The 19,011-nt window shown below is 33.0% G+C and overlaps 3 protein-coding genes across 9 annotated transcripts in view; 2 read left to right on the top strand and 1 right to left on the bottom strand.

Moving 5' to 3' along the window:
* Rgk3 (Rad, Gem/Kir family member 3) overlaps positions 1 to 3,357 on the top strand; it is a 40,981-nt gene extending 37,624 nt beyond the window's left edge. For 3 of the 5 annotated variants that reach the window (XM_071699064.1, XM_071699056.1, XM_071699071.1), the window contains exons 6-7: positions 6 to 213; positions 692 to 3,357. In XM_071699064.1, coding sequence (XP_071555165.1) covers positions 6 to 213; positions 692 to 978 — 495 coding nt within the window. In that variant the 3' untranslated portion in view covers positions 979 to 3,357. The remainder of the gene's footprint in view (positions 1 to 5; positions 214 to 691) is intronic. The other 2 variants (XM_071699091.1, XM_071699081.1) reach the window with 1 other exon arrangement.
* Positions 3,358 to 3,489: 132 nt separating this feature from the next.
* Positions 3,490 to 7,359, top strand: LOC139768668 (dynein axonemal light chain 1). Its single transcript, XM_071699106.1, has 3 exons — positions 3,490 to 5,456; positions 6,275 to 6,552; positions 6,841 to 7,359. The coding sequence occupies exons 1-3, from the start codon at positions 5,258 to 5,260 to the stop codon at positions 6,985 to 6,987; spliced, it is 624 nt and encodes a 207-aa protein (XP_071555207.1). The 5' UTR covers positions 3,490 to 5,257; the 3' UTR covers positions 6,988 to 7,359.
* Positions 7,360 to 7,444: 85 nt separating this feature from the next.
* The window catches only part of Unc-13-4a (BAI1 associated protein 3), a 77,708-nt gene continuing 66,141 nt past the window's right edge, over positions 7,445 to 19,011 (bottom strand). The window contains exons 17-27 of one of the 3 annotated variants that reach the window (XM_071699022.1): positions 18,417 to 18,458; positions 14,795 to 14,940; positions 14,207 to 14,423; positions 14,003 to 14,077; positions 13,717 to 13,830; positions 12,648 to 12,863; positions 11,891 to 12,106; positions 11,508 to 11,702; positions 10,992 to 11,236; positions 10,507 to 10,715; positions 7,445 to 10,156 (exon numbers count right to left, since the gene is read on the bottom strand). In XM_071699022.1, the coding sequence (XP_071555123.1) occupies positions 10,062 to 10,156; positions 10,507 to 10,715; positions 10,992 to 11,236; positions 11,508 to 11,702; positions 11,891 to 12,106; positions 12,648 to 12,863; positions 13,717 to 13,830; positions 14,003 to 14,077; positions 14,207 to 14,423; positions 14,795 to 14,940; positions 18,417 to 18,458 (1,770 nt within the window). In that variant the 3' untranslated portion in view covers positions 7,445 to 10,061. The remainder of the gene's footprint in view (positions 10,157 to 10,506; positions 10,716 to 10,991; positions 11,237 to 11,507; positions 11,703 to 11,890; positions 12,107 to 12,647; positions 12,864 to 13,716; positions 13,831 to 14,002; positions 14,078 to 14,206; positions 14,424 to 14,794; positions 14,941 to 18,416; positions 18,459 to 19,011) is intronic. The other 2 variants (XM_071699032.1, XM_071699042.1) reach the window with 2 other exon arrangements.

Below are 19,011 nucleotides of genomic sequence, written 5' to 3'. Positions count from 1 at the left end.
CAAAGTTAATAAATTTCACGCAGACCGAATTGGAAAAAATGCCATTACCAGACGCTTTCGTCGTAATGTATTCGGTGATCGACAAGGCGTCCTTTCAAAGGGCTGAGGAATATCTCGCTCGACTTCACGATCAAGATCTTCTTCGTGGTAGACCGGCTATTCTGGTCGGGAACAAGGTCGATTTGGTTCGTTCCAGAGTGGTTTCGCCCCAGGGTAAGAGAGAGGCGGAACATCTTTCTTTTTTACACATACATTTTTTCACATACATGGTTAGGCGGTTTTGTGACACTATAAAACTGAACGTTCTCACATGATATGGTACATCAGGCAAATTCTAAAATAAAAATAAGATTAGACCGCATCTATGTATGTGTGTGTATGTGTGTAGGTGGATGTGTATCGCTTATTTCAGATAGTTAATCTTTTTATAAATACAAAATTTACATGAATTTTATGTTGTAAAAGAAAATTTTATATTTTATTATTAAAAAATGACATTCTATGTGTTCAAGAAATATATTTATAAGATCTCATCTCTTAACTTGTCTATTTCGAAAAAACAAGGATTTTTTAAGTCTTCTATTATCGTACTTTTATTAAAGATAATGGAGAACTTAAACGATAATAATTTAAACACTTCACCATTTCAATTGTAATACTTCATCCCAAATTTCCGGACTGTGCATTGTAGATGGAAAGTGCTTGGCATGTACCTACCGCGCGAAGTTCATTGAAGTGTCGGTGGGCATCAATCACAACGTCGACGAGCTTCTGGTTGGCATACTCAACCAGATCCGTTTAAAGGTGGTCCAGGGTAACCAGGAGCACCGAAACAGCGGTGGCAGCGAGGGTAGCGCTCATTGGTACAAATCCAGAGGCGTCGTGCGCGCCAGCATGAAAGCCCGGCAGATGCTGACTTGGCTCTTCGGCAAGGAAGATAGTAAATTCAAGAATTGCGAGAACCTCCATGTACTTTAAGTCACTGCGATAAAAAAGAAATCGCAGTCGGGCTGCCCGACTACTGTTTTATTAGTACGTAAGTACGACATGACTCAAGGAACCCCTTTCCCGACGGAAACTTTATTAGAATTCGAGAGACTTTTGAGAGAATTTCCGCGCGTCGGGAAAGGTTCGCGAGAATGTAGTCTGAATGTGCGAAACTGGATGCATCTTTGAGTTAACAATATGTATGTAGCTTAAAGTTTTTAGAATCAAACGTTAAGTATTCGCTATTGATAGTGTTTACGAGAGAGTATCTCGTAATCCTATGGGAAAAGGCGAATATTGGTCCGTGGACCAAAATGGATACAATTAGCATCGGGTTAACAAAGTGCCAATTAGTGAAAATTAACGCGCACCGCGCGCACGGTATCTAGAAAGGGGAAAATGTCGCTCGATTCCACGCTCGTTTAACTATGAATTACCTCGTGAGAAATGCGAGTGATTAACCCTTTCAGGCTCAGGTGTGACTGAGCGTTGCTTTTCAGTAACTTTCTCATAAACTTCGTCCTTTTTTCTTTTGAAAGATTAAGTAGCGCTATTAAATTACTCGTTAATGTCTTTCACTCAAGCAATGCTGGATATTCAGATCACTCGTGACAAATTATATGTAATTTTATATAAAAAATAATTTGGGATTGAAGGAATTAATGTTCTGACAATTTCCGTTACACATTTGTCGTTGCTTGTTTTATCTGATCGTATTTTTCGTTAGCATTCTACACTTGTTAAAGAGAAAGCTCTAGCAAAATAATTCAGCATTATACGTCGCGCATTTTCAATTTTATATGTAATTATGAGTGGTGCTGAATCTGGCGGCCCTTAATAACGCAATCAAAAGTTCAAATCAATCATGACGATAAGGAATATGGACTAAAACTGGACCATGGCGCGAATTAATCGCCCTTAAGTTTACGATCTTACTGTACGATAAAATCAATTAATCTCTTGATTTAATACATGTACATACGAAACTTACGTATAAACGTATACTCGTGCAAGCATGTTCTATATAAACATATCCAACGTGTACATCCCTCTAGTCCCTCCATTGACGAGTGTTGATTCTACTACATAGTGTTGCAAACAAAATACCGCCGCTATTCTCGCCTCGCTAAATTGGCTTGCATCGCTAGTGCCATTAATTTCTCGCGTACCAACAGGCTTCCCGCGGCTCGTTATTGTGTGTATAAGGCCAACTTGTGCAATATGCTAATGTTACTTGACATTAAGTTGTACATAAAAGTCATGAGGTTACTTTGCTATCTAACGGTGTTTGTTACGGTTAGAAAACATATAGTGTAAAGCTGCCTATATATGTTGCTAAAATGTTTCCTACGCCATTGAGCGAATCTATATATATATATATGTCGCGTGCGTGCGTGCATAATTTTTACCATCTATATCTCAAGATAGATAATTACATCGATTACGTATTTCAATTCCAGATACGTTAAACGTTATTGTACAACCGCGTAATTAAGTAACTTTTAATTAGCGCGGTTTGAGGTCTGACTCTATAAATTCCTTAATCGAATATTCTATTAATTATTTTGTAATCCGTTATTTTGTACTGATATGTGTGATACCAATATTGATATAGTACATAATTTACGCGGCATTTTGTGTGCAATATTCTGCCGCAGTGGAAATGAAATCTATAAGCATTGCGTGTTTTCCTCGCACGCGCCGTGAGAGAATGGGTACAGCGTGTGTATCCAGAAAACTATAGTCTTCTGAAGAGAGAGAGAGAGATATCCTTTTTCGAATCTTTAAGGAGAGTGTCTAATAAAAGCTGTCTATTTTCTGCGATCTCTATGCCTGTGTATCCGAATTATACGAATGTAGCGTAAAATCCGAGAGTGCATAGAATCCTCTGTACACCTACATGACGGGAACAATGCGCGAATGACGTGCAAATTTGCCCTCCTCGTGTGAACCTTTCATTGTCCCTAGACTGTGTATACAAGAAATTAACGTTTCGGATTACAGTAATACCTAAATTATGGACTTCCTTTCTCTTGTTGCATGAAATATATTTCGAAAAGTGTTTTTGACTCTTAACGATCCAAATAGAACTCAACAAGTTTCTTCCGGCATTCTTCGTTATCGTCGTTATCGTCGTTATCATCGTCATGCAATTTAATTCGATCGTATTAGCGTGAAATGCGAGTTGTGACAAACACGCTGTGTAAATTTTGAGTTTAAGGATTTATCCCGAAATGTTTCTCTCAGCCGAGGAACCGAAGATTTTTACCAAGTGCCTTTGCGTATTTTTGTAATTTAAGCTATAACTCAGTGTAAGCCCCATGAGTATCGCACTGTATAATCTATTATTATACATATATTATCGATATATTTATTTGTTGTTAATTCATTATGTTACCTGCGAGACCGCCGTATTGTACGCTCTCGGTGGCATAACTTTTCTTCTCCAAAAAAATATAGGAATTATCAGGCTAGCTCTTATCTTAAAACTCATTAAAACGCCAAAGTGATAAGTTTACTTTTTATCTAATTAAAAACTTTATATTTAAAGTTACGCCACCGATAAATATCCTTGTTTATTCGTTCCATTAGTATCTCCCGAAAGCTATGAATGTAATTTAGTTATTGAAGTGTCATTGTGTCTGCTCGCTGTAATACGTGACGTGACAATACTGCCAGTTCTTTGGTTAATAAAATGCTGAGAAAAAATTTTTGCTTTATAGTCCGACATTATAATATAGGCAGGAGTTTTTTCTGTTTGATTACGATACGTAAAAGTTTTCACGTAATGCATGAATCTACATATTCGACAACGCGCATGTAGTTGTCAATATACACATATATGTATGTATATGTATATGAATGTAAAGTTTTGATTAATATAAACGTGGGGATCTATATATATAATAAACTCGTATATATAATACAAGTTTATTAATCAAAACTTTAAATTTATAAACTAAATTATTAAGATATTTTATATTATAGAATATTATTTAAAAAAAGTTAAAACAAATACTATAATTTTATTTCGATTTATTTCGAAGAAGAAGCGACAGCAAAGCTATTTACAAATTTGTAATGCCATTAATATCAGTATTTGCAATTGTAGATTTGACTGTAAATGATAAAAAAAAATCTAGTAATCTGTAGATCCAGCAACATGCAAGCGGCTTTCATTGTTCTCGCAATAGTTATTAACATATTGCTCCTTCAAATACGCGCGTTAAGAATCAACGCGCGTCATCGTTTATCGATCGCACACCCGGCGTGTGTTTTTTCGGATCCTATTTGTTTCTTTTCTAAGCCAATATTTACCATAAATCATTAGCATTGAGACACTTGGTTAACAAATACTCGCTCGAGACGCATGCGCTTTATGCATCGATTATTTTGCTTGGTGCCAGATATTGCAAACGTCTGGCCATGGCAGATTGCCACGCAACCAAGGAAAACAAGTAGTACCAAGTACTACGGTTCTTGTAACCTCAGATGCACGTGTACGTGACAGTGTACGGGAGACGGGATGCTACCTGGACGCCGTGGCACTTAAAGGAGCTGCGATGAAGAACATAAAATATTGGATCAACCGCTGATTTTTACTATAACGCTTCAGTTATATATATATGTATATATATATATTAATTAAACAAATAAAAAAAAAATGGAAAATTAAACGCTCGTATTGTCGCATTCTTGATAATTACATATTTACAAGGTAGTTATGTATATTTATACGCAAGAGATAAAATAATACATTAGCGCACATTATGTAGAATAGCTGCACATGTCTCTCTTTGACGATTAAATGCAATTTTTTCATTCGTTCATTATTTGCCAATGCATGTAAATACATTGTCTCTAACACATTGCTTAATGATATATTTAATTTTGTTAGTTAATGTGATGAAGCGTTGATAATCGAATTCCGAGGAAGTTCGGATACTGTTGAAACTGTATTTTCAGCGTTAATTATTGTAGAGCAGTTATTGTTGCTGCTTTACGATGCTGCTTTGGTCATGACGTAATGAACTAGTACAATATTTTGCCGCGCTATTAATTATGTATTTTTGCATATACATATACATTAAGCGTATTACACATTTTATAATATTATTTATTTCTTTATATTAAAATATTAGATGTGTGTGCGTATGTGTGTGTTGTCCGATATTTTATAATACTTAAAATGAATGTAACAAGTAAAAAAATGTTAGATTTTTTGGAAATCTTTATCGATGGTGGGAAGATATATTGTTAAGACTCATCCATGGCATCTGCAAAGCCAACTACATGCAAAGAAGCTATACGGCGATGGGAGGAAGAGAATCAACAAAATGCAGCTACGGCGACGGAAGTAATCTTAAACTTTCAGTGGCCGCCAATAGAGAAGATGGACAATGCGCTAGCAGCTTTGGTGAATTGTGAAAAGCTTTCCCTATCGACAAATATGATTGAAAAGATTGCAGGTGAAAATTTAATGCATTACAAAATTACGAAAAAAATTCCAAGTGTCAGGATGACTCATGGAATAAGTGTCGCATGAATTTTTACGACACGATACGATACGATTTTCTTGTTAAAATAATTTATTGCTGTTGCTTCTAATAAATAATTATGTAATATTAATTAATGCATCTCTAAAATGCGATATATTTTTGACGGATTTCAGAAGTATGAGCATACATGTATTTACAAAAACGAAAAATTTTTAGAATTATTTCTTTTTATATTCCTCCGCTGAGTTATCTTGGATTAATTAATCAGCGATTCATGAATTAATCGATTTATGTAAATCACGATTTTAGATGCCGCATGCCGCATCCAGAATTGATGCATATTCGTACTCGTGACGTTTATCGAATGCGTAATGCATATTCAAACGTTTGACTGTCTCGCGACACATCACAATGTAAATGTGATTATAAATTTCACGTTGTTACGAATGGACCGTGCAAGAACGCGCTTTAATGTCTTCATTTGTTGTTATCAGTTTGCTTGTAATAACAAACAATACTGTTCATTATAATTTCATGCGACAATTATTCGATCGTTTAAGTCACGACATGCTTTATCGAAATATGTTAAATTGATATACTATATTTTTGTTACTTAAATTACATATTCTTTAAAATTCTTGATTAATAATTGTTACGATATAACACGCGCGGCATTTAATATTGATATATAATACATTGTAATTCAAGCAAAATTATGATGCAATAGAAATATCATGTTGCATGCAAATATAAATTAACTTTTTAAATATGTTTCGCTTTTTTCGTAGGCGTTGGGACTCTGAAGAATTTAAAGATCCTGTCATTAGGTCGTAATTTAATCAAAGGCTTCACCGGTCTTGAACCATTAGGCGACACTCTCGAGGAGCTTTGGATTTCTTACAATTGCATTGAGAAGATGAAGGGCATCCAGGCGATGAGAAATCTTCGGGTACTTTATATGTCTAATAACTTGGTGCGAGAGTGGAACGAATTCGCGAGGCTACAAGAGCTTGCAAATCTTCGAGATTTAGTTTACGTCGGCAATCCGTTGTGTGAAAGTCTCGAGGTATTTATTACATCAATGTATTCTTTAATAAATATTGTACAAAACGTAAAATTTTCTTTTTGTACATAACGTTTTAAAGAAAAAAAAACTTACTTTTCAAAATATTTTAAAATATTATACACTAGAGAAATATTTATATATGTATAATAGTAAAATGGATACAATTAGATGTATATATTTTGTAATAAGTTTAAATAGATTTAAATATTATTAAAGGTATTATTAGAAATATTCTAAATGTGCAAAATTTGAAATGTTTTATCATTTTTATATACTTATATTTTGTAGGTAGATCAATGGAGAGTCGAGGTTGCACGACGTTTGCCAAATTTGGAGAAACTCGATGGTGATCCTATAATACGAACAGAAGAAAATCCAATTCAATTAAACAAAACTGATTCGTCAAACGATTTGCTTGATCAAGAAGCTAGCTAATATTTTAAATATTTCTATAACAAAATATATAAAATTGGATTGTCTATTAAATCTAAATTATTTCTACAAATTAAAGATGAGATTTTTTAAATCTAGTAGATATTTTCAAACCAGATTGATAGAGGCAATTCGAATTTTTATATCTCTCGATCCTCGAGACTTGAAAACTTTGAAATATTTGCATTCTTGAATCCAGCTTATTAAATCTGTAAATGAAATAAATAATTATTATTTTTGCATTAAATAAAAAAGCAATCTTTTGTTTGTATAAAGAATTCAGCTATGTGAGTTGAGTAACGAATACAGTATTAACAATGTTAACATTATATAACAAAATATTATTAACAGTAAATTAAACATTTTTGGCTGTAATGTCTAAGTATTATATAACATTGACATTTCCTAATCAACAATATGGTCATAAACTTGTGGTCAATCAGAAAAGATTATTAATCACTTAAACATTTATGTTAATTTATTTGTCTCACGATACAAGATAGATTGTACATACCTTTTGGGTAGTTGAAAAAAGTTGGAAAAGCAAATAGTAGCTAGAGTTTGATTGGATTCGATGCACGAAATATATTGAGAATCAAACAGACGAATCTTACTCTTCGTAATCGTTTTCTTTTCTCTGTTATTGTTCTCTTTTATTATACAAGGCGTGCAAAATATTAAGGTGTACCACGCGGAGCGCTCGTTTGTATAATTATCGTATTTTCCTTTTTTTTTTTTTTGTATAATTACGTAACGAAGTGATACGTGCATTAGAAAAATTGACATATGTGCGTTTGAATTCTTTCTCTTTCATCTCTGTCTGTCCTTACTCCTCGCTTTCTTGCACGTTTAATTTGTCTACATTCAAATTTTGATACACCAATAATGGTATACCAATAATGTAACATAAATCCGCGACTTACTTTATATTGACATACATTATATGCTTATGTATTCTAAATTATTCATGCAAATTATTAGATACGCAAATAATTATTAAATTTTGTTGGCATATTTAGTGAGCGCATTGTTCTTATACAATTTGTTTTGCTCTCTAATGCCCGTTTTCACCAATTTCGTTTAACTTGAACCTTAGTTCAATTCACTCTTTGTCTGTTTCTAAGGGAGACTGTTAGGGCCAAAGCACATAACATAGCGTAGCGATATACGACGGTCGTAGTCCTCGACCTGACAAATCAGGATACGCCAAAGCTTGTGCGTTACTTACGTCCACGACTACGACTGTCATATGTGCTTTGGCCCTTAGAAAGAGACAAAGAGTGAATTAAACTAAGATTCAAGTTAAACGACGTTGGTGAAAAGGGGCATAAATGAGATTAAAATTTGACTCATCAAACAAGATAAAGAAAAGATTGTACTTCGGATTGTACTTCAATTTTTTATCCAATTATTACGAGTGCTTTAACATATACTTTAATGTTAATCACGAAGAATTCGTCAGCGTCGCATCGGAAAGTTATAGAAAGACTATATAGAATTGCATGTTGTGTACTAGCAAAATAAATTTAATAGAAAAATCTAGTAGGGCGACACAGAGAATATTTTTCAAGCGAAACGTACATTCAATTTATAATAATAGTTATGTCTGAAAGTCGTATTCTCTCATACCTCTGATACATTCTCAAATTTCACTCTTTTCTTTCGATGCTGAAGAAATCACAGAGTGGAGCGTTCCCATAAAAGCGTCTCTGTTTTTGTCGCATAAACGGCTCCGGCGAGAAAAGCTGCGTTGATAATTTAGTCATTCGGGAGATTAGATGATGAAAAGATAGAAACAGGCTTTAGCCAATGACGAGTAAGAAAAATATCGTATATATCGACATTCTCGGCTTGATTCGCACCGTCGAAGCGACGCTGAAGCGGCGCGGCTGCCCTTCGGGGAGGAAAAGCATTTTACTTGGATTATTAGAAATGTATTAGAACAATTTGATTTTTAACTTGATTGAAAAATATGCGGTTAAAAATAATTTTTGAGAAAACAGTATTAATACTCGACATGCTTCTGATTTTATGCATGCATTAATGATATATTTTATTTCTGATCAACAATTGATTAGTGTAATTGATATCTAAGTTAGTTATTAATATTAGAATTCGTTGTGTGTTTTGCATTGCCCGAAGGAAAAAGAAATTTCTAAAACTTAACCATTTTACATAATTTTTATAAAAAATGGAAATTTAAGGGGATAGTAAAGAGACTTGTATTTTCCTCCCTATTTTGTCGTGAATCAATTCTGCGTAATCAAGGCGGAAGTTTCCATGAGCAGCCTCGATGACTTTCTCTTTTATGGAAGCTGTGAAAATAATTCGATTTAAAAAAAGTCATCATATGTCGCATATATTTATATTCTTATCATGGAAACCCCGATCTCTATTCACAATTGACACACGAAAACCAGGTCGCGCGACCGCGAAGGAAAGTCTCGTCTTTTTAGTTTATCCGAAAACGTAAACACTCGTGTCTTTTTGCTAGGATCCTTAAACTCACGCGCGTAAGAATTTAAATATTCAGACCTCCCTGTATAAAAAATGTAAGATAAAGAACTTTACGGTCGCTCCGGTGTCGCTTCGAGCCTGACGAGACGGCTTTTAAACATTTATCCTTAGCTACGTCACACCGATGTGCTTTACTGTTTCCTGTGTGCTGCGTCGTTCTGCTCTACACATCTTTTCTTCGACACAAAAATAGTTTTGATATATTTCTCTCGATCCTCTTTCACCACGCCTTCCCTTTTTTTTCTCTTTCTTCTCTTTTTTTTTGACCCAACACCGATTATATTCAACACGATTTACACTGAAATAGATCTGGCGAATCTTTGGATGAAGGCTGGTAGAAAGATAGGCAGAAAGGTAGAGTGCGTGAGAGAGAGAGAGAGAAAGTGATAATCGACGATATATCGCAGGGATGGACTTTCTCCTCTACCATTTTCTTCTCAGCATTTTCTTCTCACCATTTTTTTCTTCATTGACTCTTAAGATTAGTGTACAAGTCTTGATAGCGATTGCGATGCAATCACCATGGTTTTTTCCTTCTCTTTTCTCAGTACATAATGCGCTTACGTCGTGGCAAATCGTTGTTTCTGCTTCTTCACAAAGTCGAGAGCCATCTTGTCGCCGACTCGGGTTTCCAATATTTGGAGAATCGGATGATCTAGAACAAAAGGCATATTTAATTTGCAAGAGATATAAGCATCGATGTAGAAGTTACAATGTGAAGATTATTTATAAAGAAGAAATTGATGATATTGTAATATTAAATACATTTATTCAATTTCTAGTCACGTAAAAGATTTAAAATGGAATATCTTAAAATAAGATAAATTTATAATTTAGAATATTCTTTATTTACATAATTTCCTATCATAGATCTATATACAGAGCGAGAAAGTTTTCGATTCTTAGACTTATAAATTTAGTAACGTGTTATTTCTATTCTAAAATTCATGAGTTCATGTATTTTCATAAATTTTACAATTTATGAAATTTGATTAATTCACTCACGCCGATTTTTTTGGTGCATAAGCGGTAGTTCCTGATGCTTGAGGCCGTGGAAATTGTCTATGCTGGTGTTTGTGTCGGCGACGCCAGGAATAGTGCTGAGTCCTAGGAAAGCCTCGCCTGCGAAATCGTTCGCCGTAAGAACGTCGTGATCCATTACCGTAAAAAGAACCATCGCATTAGGATCACGACACTGTTCCACACTCACCGAACTGGAAAAAGTATATATGTGTACATATTTATTGAAGCTAAATATATTTTTTCAATTGTTATCTGATATTTAAATCAAGATAATGTTATCTTATAATATAAAAATAGAATTAATATAAAAATATAAAAATAGAATTAAAATATTATTACATCATGCAAAACAAGTAGTAAATTAGATAACAAACTTCTTAAAGATATTACTTTTATATATGTGTGAATATTTTTTGTTCTATTATTGATATTAAATATTGTTATAACTTAAAATGTAATAAACTCACAATTCAAAACACTCGTCAAACATGGGATTTAGAGTTCTCTTTTTGACATTAGTTTGTTGCTCGGCGCAATGCTCGAACATTCGTCGTGGTAATAATTCGATTATTACGAAGGGATCGCTGAATCCATTCGGGTCTAATGGTATGACATCTCTGGCACTTATCACCTCGATGCAAAGAGAATCGTGATTCAAATAAGCTCGTACTGTTAGAACTCCATATTCGTAGCTAGTTGTGCTAAGTTGGTCCTAAAAATTAACACATAGATATATTATTATATTGTAATTAGAGATATAGTACACACACATTCAGCAATTAAACATTGTGCCATATATAAACATTTTAAGGCAATTTTTCCTATACAACATATTTGCATAGCAAGAAGTATTAAAGAGAGTATTTTTAAAGATAAGAATATTCTTAAACATATTTGTACAAAATATTGCTATTTGCTATTTAAAATAAAAGAAATAATTATACTTAGTTGACTAATTAATTTGGATGTCGCATATTATATACCAGAAGACGTTGTTGATAATATCGATCGATCAAGAAAGTCGTGTCCATTTTATGATACTGAAGACGCTCTTCCGCGTTCATGAAACTCTGACGACGTAATACTTCTAAAGGCAAGCCCTTATCGTCAGCGTTGAAAAATCTTACTAACAAGTCAAGCGCCTCGTGCAATCTCTCGTAAAACATCACTGGTTTATCCTGCAAGTAGTAATATTTTTCGTCATTATTTTGTCGTTTGTGTAATTTAGATTACTTACAAATATACTGAGTTAGAAATGTGTCACAATACATACAAATATCGTCGAAATTATTTTATCATATAAAGGATAATAATTTTATCAGAGAAAAGTTTAATATTCATGCAATTATGACAAAGGCATAATTACTTCGGCATTTCCATCCATTTGACTGGCTAATTCACTAAGGACCACCTCCCAAATATCATGCAGAACACGATTGAAATTTGCGGCTAGCAGAGCCGAGTTAAGTGCTACTAGATGAACATCCAGGTATTCTACTAGAGGTGTAATTGCTTCTGTAGTTGGTAAACTGTCAGGAGACCAAGCCAAATGAAACATCGCTTTTTTCAGAGGTGGTCTCATCTATATAAAACAGATAAAATAAAATTATTGTTATATAATTGCGAACAAATGTATTGCCCAGGTAGCTAACATTATTTGTCGTCATTATAACGTCAAAATATCGGTAAGTAAAGTCAACTTGCTACCTGGATAGTTACTTTGAAAATTTTCCATTATAGGTATATTTTCGTTGCGTGCAGTATACTACAGTATGATTAGGATGAAAGTTATAGTTTGCAGCTTTTCAATACGCGTTTGTTAACATAGCTACCAATAGTTACAGCGATATTATCGCGACAGTAATTATGCTTGCAAACTAATAAGCGCCTGTGACGTTTTAAAACTGGAATGTAAATTACGTTGCGCTGACTTGGTGACCTTTCGGAAAGAGCAGCGAGATACTCATCTAGAGATTGCGATAGTAAAGGAATTATATATAGAATATATATAACACAGGGTTGTAAATTATAAAATGAGTTGCATTACTTGAGAAATCCAATTTAAACTTAAGCAAGCAATCTTGATTTTTTAAAATTTATATTACTATTTTATCTGAGAGTACCTTTGCTCCGATTCTCGAAATTATCTGATTTATGAAGAGTAACATTTGTCCAGGGGTTTGTTCTAGTGGTGTTATCATAGTGTTTCGCCATTGTATTCGAACGGATTCGCCCGCTTGAGTCTCCAAAGCTGTTAGAATCTGTTCCACGCGAAGTTCCTCGCCTAGGTCCAATAACCATCTTCTCACATATTCGAGACCATTGACAGCTATGCACATCTGAAAACGGAATAAATTATCAATTAATTGTCGAGCGTCGAATTAATAATTATCAGTACCCTCATATTTCCTTCACGCGACGCAAAAGGGCATTTCAATCGCCATAAATTTTGCAGTATTATCGAAGATGAAAAGAAAGTACCAAAACTTTATAATAAATTTAGAGAGTTTATTATAAAAGTAATATACCATATATTTCTTAACATATATACATCCTAATTATTTTATGATTTATGAATCAAATTACGATCATGACGAAATATTTAACAATATCTTTTAAAAAGGAGTAGTAATAATCGACGCTGACTGGCAATATAGAAATTTTATTATCTCACGACGTTTCGACCGTTACTTTCGGTCCTTATCAAGTGTTCTATCTCTCACAAACAATTCAGTCCTGGCATTGTGCCAACAATCTAAAAGTCAAGAACTAAAATTATATAATAATAAAATTTAAAATATCTTTTAAATAAATCTTCATTTATGAAAGCTTTGATTATTTCCTTATTTATAACATTTTCGTATATTTTATTATGCTTTGAGATATCCAATATCCATACTGTCAAGCGCTGGAAGCTTACCTTACCTATACATACATATGATTGCTTTATATGTATATAAAAGTTATATTTTTAATCTATATTATATATCCGTTTATGACATATTATACATTTTTCTATTTGCTTTTTACATAAATCAATGGATTAGTAGAAGTTGCATTACATGTCGCATCATGCTCCGCTTGTCGTGCAAAGTTGTAATCGCATATCTCATATTCTCATAGTTTAGCGAAACTACTTTGCGAAGCAGGAAGTGTACTACTGTTTGTGTACTAAAGCGAAGCAATCTCTACCTGAGCGATTACCTCATCTGTGGTCTTATATGGTGTTTGCTCTTCATAATATCCGCTATCCGCCAGTTTCTGATGTGTTATCTCTGCGTAATAAGCCGCGGAGCTGCATATCGCCTATAGCAAATAGCGGTTTGACATCACGTTATTGCAGTGGTATTACAACATATTTTAAAAATATACAATAATACATTTTATATCTTTTTAATTATTAGTATATTTCTATATTAAGAGAACCATCGAATAAGGAGTTTCACATAAAAAAAAAACAATTATAGAGATTACTTACATCAATAACTTTCAATACAAAGTTATAAGATCCAACTAGATCCGGCCATGCCAGTTTTTTCCAGAATTCTTTAATCTATAGAAAAAATATATAATTATAATTTTTTAAATAACAGAATCATGACTATTACAGTGATTATTTCGTAATGTAAATGAATAAGGACAGCATATAAATAAGGACAGTAAAGAAATTTGATGAAAGAACCTGATAAAAGCACGCAGTGGCGTCGATTGCCGACGTGCAGTGTTTGACGAAATATTCCCCGGCGCAGATCCGATCGAGTTCCGCGGCTCTTCGCACTCTTTGGATTGCCTTGAGTTTCGCCAGATCCAGCCATTTGTCGATAGCTGGTCTAAACCACTCGTAATATTTGCAGATTGCCAGAGTTTTATGGTCCGATTGCGGCAAATTCTCCTTCATGCTAGAAAAACAAATTTTATATAAAACCACAATGTTACATACTATATTTTTCACTTCTCCTTAATATAAAATAAATGCAGTGTAAATGCAAGAAATAATTAATAACGAGAAAAAACGTTGCTTTTTTACTTATGTAAAAAGGTATAAATTAAAAATAATGTTGAAAAACATTATTTTTGTATGTATTTAATTATAATAATTTCATGATGAAAGCGTTATTCAAAATGATTCAAAATGTATTTATGTGTTAACGTCATAAAAATGAAACATTGTAAGTCATAAAAGTTTTATTATATAATAAACATATGCTAACATCTATTTCAAAAGGTGATCTTATCGACATAAGAATTAGCAAGTATAACAGATATTTACTTTACAAAGTCTTGGAGTGCCAGGTAAAGTTCGAATATCGGCGTTCCTATCTCAGCACCGGGTGGTAGAACATATTCTTCATCTCTGTTTTGACCGTGCAATTGCAGACAGGCGGTGGTGACCCTTGCACCAAGCTCGTTATGCATCTGTAAAAGTGATCGTTCCAATTAAGCATGATCTGTTCGATCATGTAGACAGACGCGCAAGCGGAGAAAATATTACTTTTAATAATTACTTTATTTAAGCTATTATACTATTATACAATGCTATTTTACTTTTCGGCGCAATATTCTTGAAGCATTGTGTTAAAGTTCGCCAAATTTCTCAACTAACTAATTAAATAGCCATTACAATCTAAACTTTTTTTTACTAAAGAAGTAAAATAAAGCCCTGAAAGAGTTTAATACATGCCTCTTTGTGAAATATTGTGTACATATTTGCTTGTAAAATAATTCATACACGATCCAACATTTTGTCTAAATGTCAGTTACAAAGAAACAAATTTACAGAATAATATTTCTAATTGTTATAAATATTTTATTGCAAATTTATATTAATTTTTATTTCATATTTTTGTTTAAATATATTTAATAGTGATAAGACAAGCTATAATATTTTCCAACAAATTATTTACATTCTAATAACATTTTGTTTTGATATTAATTAAATATCCTTATGCTCTTTATGTTATATTTTTTAATCATTGGATTATAAGTATATTTATATAATAATTCAAGATAATAGTGAGAGAAAAAAAAATTAAGATATTTTCTTATACAGATCGCATCTCTTTGCCGAAAAATGTTTAACCTGATATAATGCATAGAAAATGCATTTAAAATTAAATTTCGTTGAGGCCGATTTTATGCGCTACGTCGCATGATATACTTCACTTGGCGCAACAATTTGTTGGATTATATATGCAACGTTCAGACACCGTAAGCCTTAGCGGATTTGCATTCTCGGCGAAATTTATATGTAAAGCTATTAAAGTTCAATTTCGCGTGTTTGTGGTAAAATCGTGTTACACGCTAACGTGCGATCCTCTGCGACTTTATATTCAAAAGAGGTCTCGAGAGAGATGCCGGATGTTAGTCCCGGCGATGTAGTTAACAGGGATAAACGGGAGTTGTGTCTGTACACGCAGCAGATGGTCAGCACTGCAAAACTTTTCGAGCGCCTTTACGGTAAACTGCTTAGAGAACTAGCTGAAGATAGCATTATGTTCGGAAAGTTTCAGATATGTTCTTCATCCTTGCGCATTTGTACACAAATTGTCCGGGAGGGTTTTCATAATCAATTTCCAGATAATTAGCGCGTTTATCTGGTGAAATAAATGTACAACACAAGCGGAAAGACACGCGATTCTATTAAGGATTTGTAAAAGTCTACGATTAATTAAATTCGTTTTAACTCGGTGTAATAGAATTTCTTGACGATGTAAAGAAATGCGGTCGGATCGATAAGGAATCGATGAGAAATGCGTCTTACGATCGAGCTTTCTGCTTAAAATTTTTCGCGGTAGAACTCAAGTTTACACCAGTAGTTACACAAAACTTTTGTGAGGAAACCGAAGTTTTATGGCATCTACGGAAGAAATTTAATCAGAACTCGCGAGACGTCGGATGTCGAAATCGAAGATGCGCGAGAGCATTCCTGAAAGTGCAAAAAAGATAAATTATGTGTCTTTTATATTCTTGTTCGTGTTGCAAAAAAAATAAATTACTTTAAGAAGAATTTCATAGTTATAAATTCTTAATTATTTAAATTTAAGATCGACTATACTAAATTTTTTTTATTTCTCTTCACATACTTTTCCATTTAAACTAATTTTTTGCAAAAAATAAATTTAAAAAAAATCTTATTTATTAAATTATATCAAAATGGGTATTTCTAATTTGATTGTTCTGAATTTATATTAAATATCCTAAATTTAACATATGTATATAAAATTGTACTGCTAAGTAATATAATTAATATAAAAAATAGTTTAACAAATCTAATCATTGTTTTAAATAGTATTTATCTCAAAAAACACGTATACATATTCCTAGAAATATATTTTTGCTATTTATTTTAGTTTATTCATTTCTTGCTGAACAGTGAGCAGCAAGTACAAATGTATTCCTCGTGATATGTAAAACATATTCAAATATGTGACAAACTAATTAATACGTGATGACCTGCCTAATAAAAAATTTCAAGAAAGATATAAACAATATTTGAGCAATACCACAAAGAATAATACAGTAATATTAAAAAATCTATTCGCTTCTAGCAAACTTATTTTATTGTTAAAATCAAATTACTTTGTATTTAAATACCTTAAACTTTGCAAATGCTAAAATGACCTATGTACAAATTTGAGTGATTTCGCAGAACTACAGTTTTAAGGAACAATAATTACCATCAAACCTACTTTCTGGAACGATGTATTACGCGTTGATTTCATCGAGCGTAACTAGGCAATCATGTGTAACGAGAAATATATCTGTACCGCGGCTAAAAGTAAGTGCACAGAGGCAAATGAGTGGTGCGTCATTTGCTGAATTGGCGAGCGCATGCAATCGGTACGCGTCAAGTGCAGCTGTGTTTTGCTAACGATCCGGATGAGCGCATGCAATTTGCGATTTTTACTCACGAAAACTACGCGATTCGAGGGTATCATGAAAAATATGCACTAACGGTGGGAAGTAAAGAACTGACAAATGCTAAATAGCATAAGGCAGTAGGGTGCGTCATAGTTTTTCTTTACCATACTATCAAGAGAACTTATAACTCAATTAGAAGCTAACTTGCGTAAAAAAAAGCCAGAGAGAAATCCAATTACTGTATCACTGATGATAAGATGATATTAAAACGCGCGTATTTGTCATAATCGGTATACTAAAATTAATGAGATAGATTTTTGAAATAATATTAGAACATTACAAAATATATTTTTCATATTCGTAGTATAAGTATAGTATAGTAACAATAATTGGAATTATTTTAGTCGGTACACTACTGCCCATTTTGTGCATTTTGCGAGTATTCTTTTTTTGTATTTATGTGTGTAAAAGTTGAAAATGTGTGCTCTGTCCTCGTGTTAAAGAAACTATATGGAATTTCAAATACTATAAAGTCGCGAGCTTAAATTGCCAATCAAAACATAGATTAATCGCCTCGAAACTAATGTATATATAATAGTATATACATACAATAAAATATTTTCAATAATTACTGGGTTGATAACGTCTATTTTTTAACTGCATACTCATATAATCATATTTATATTTTGTTATTTATTTTTTTTACATTATTTTTTATTATTTATTTTGCACGTACTGTGTAGTTATACAATACAGCTATGCTATGCGCAGTAATTAATTCTATAATTAATATAATGACTTTTTGCCATTGTTATTAATATAGTAATTAATTTAAATATTTTTAATGGCTATGCAGATAAAAATGCGACGATTTCAACAGGTTTACATTATGCAGGAAATTCAAAGTAATAGAAAGAAAGAGAGAGAAAGAGAGAGATAGAGAACTATAGAGACAAGAGTAAAAAAGAGAAATAACAGGAGAGAAAGAGAAAGAAAGTTTAATATTTTGTGGTGGCGATGAAAAAAAGTACCTCGGAAGTGTTCTCCATGTGTTTCGCCACGTGTTCCGCCAGCTATGGACAAACATCTCGTGTACAGTAAAATCGCGCTGACCTGATGGACATTTATAATTTGTCGTCACGCTTTTCACCTAACCTGGCCCCTTCAGGTCACTGCGACTTGTTTATTTACAGCGTGTCCGATGCGACCTTACCATAATTGTAATTATTTTACAACTTACTTTTATTTCTCTTCAATTATGCTCGTTATTTTGTACATATTACAATCTAACACATACTTAGTCTTTAATCGCCATTCATATCCCCGTAAAGCAATATATCGTAAATTTGGGACACTCTATATATAAACAATAATATGTATTGTCATCTCAATGCAAAAACGTCGACCGAATTTATTTCTAATAATTTTGATATATTTTGTCCAATTCAATACAGTAGCTTAAAACCAGAAATTCGGTTGAATTTCCCTTGAACACATTCTAATCAGTGTTTCTTAAATTTGAGTGTATAGCTTGGAAAAGAATAATTAAAATAATCTTCTTTTCACCATGAGATCTTTTTGTATTCACAAGCACGATCGACGTCTCGAATAAAGCGTTTAAGCCAA

The sequence above is a fragment of the Temnothorax nylanderi genome, unplaced genomic scaffold (assembly GCF_030848795.1).
Source record: "Temnothorax nylanderi isolate EJ_2023f unplaced genomic scaffold, tnyl_v1.0 TNYL_tig0002_pilon, whole genome shotgun sequence".
NCBI classification, from domain to species: domain Eukaryota; kingdom Metazoa; phylum Arthropoda; class Insecta; order Hymenoptera; family Formicidae; genus Temnothorax; species Temnothorax nylanderi.
The sequence above is the reverse complement of the archived record's forward strand: the minus strand, read 5'-3'. Positions and strand labels throughout refer to the sequence as shown.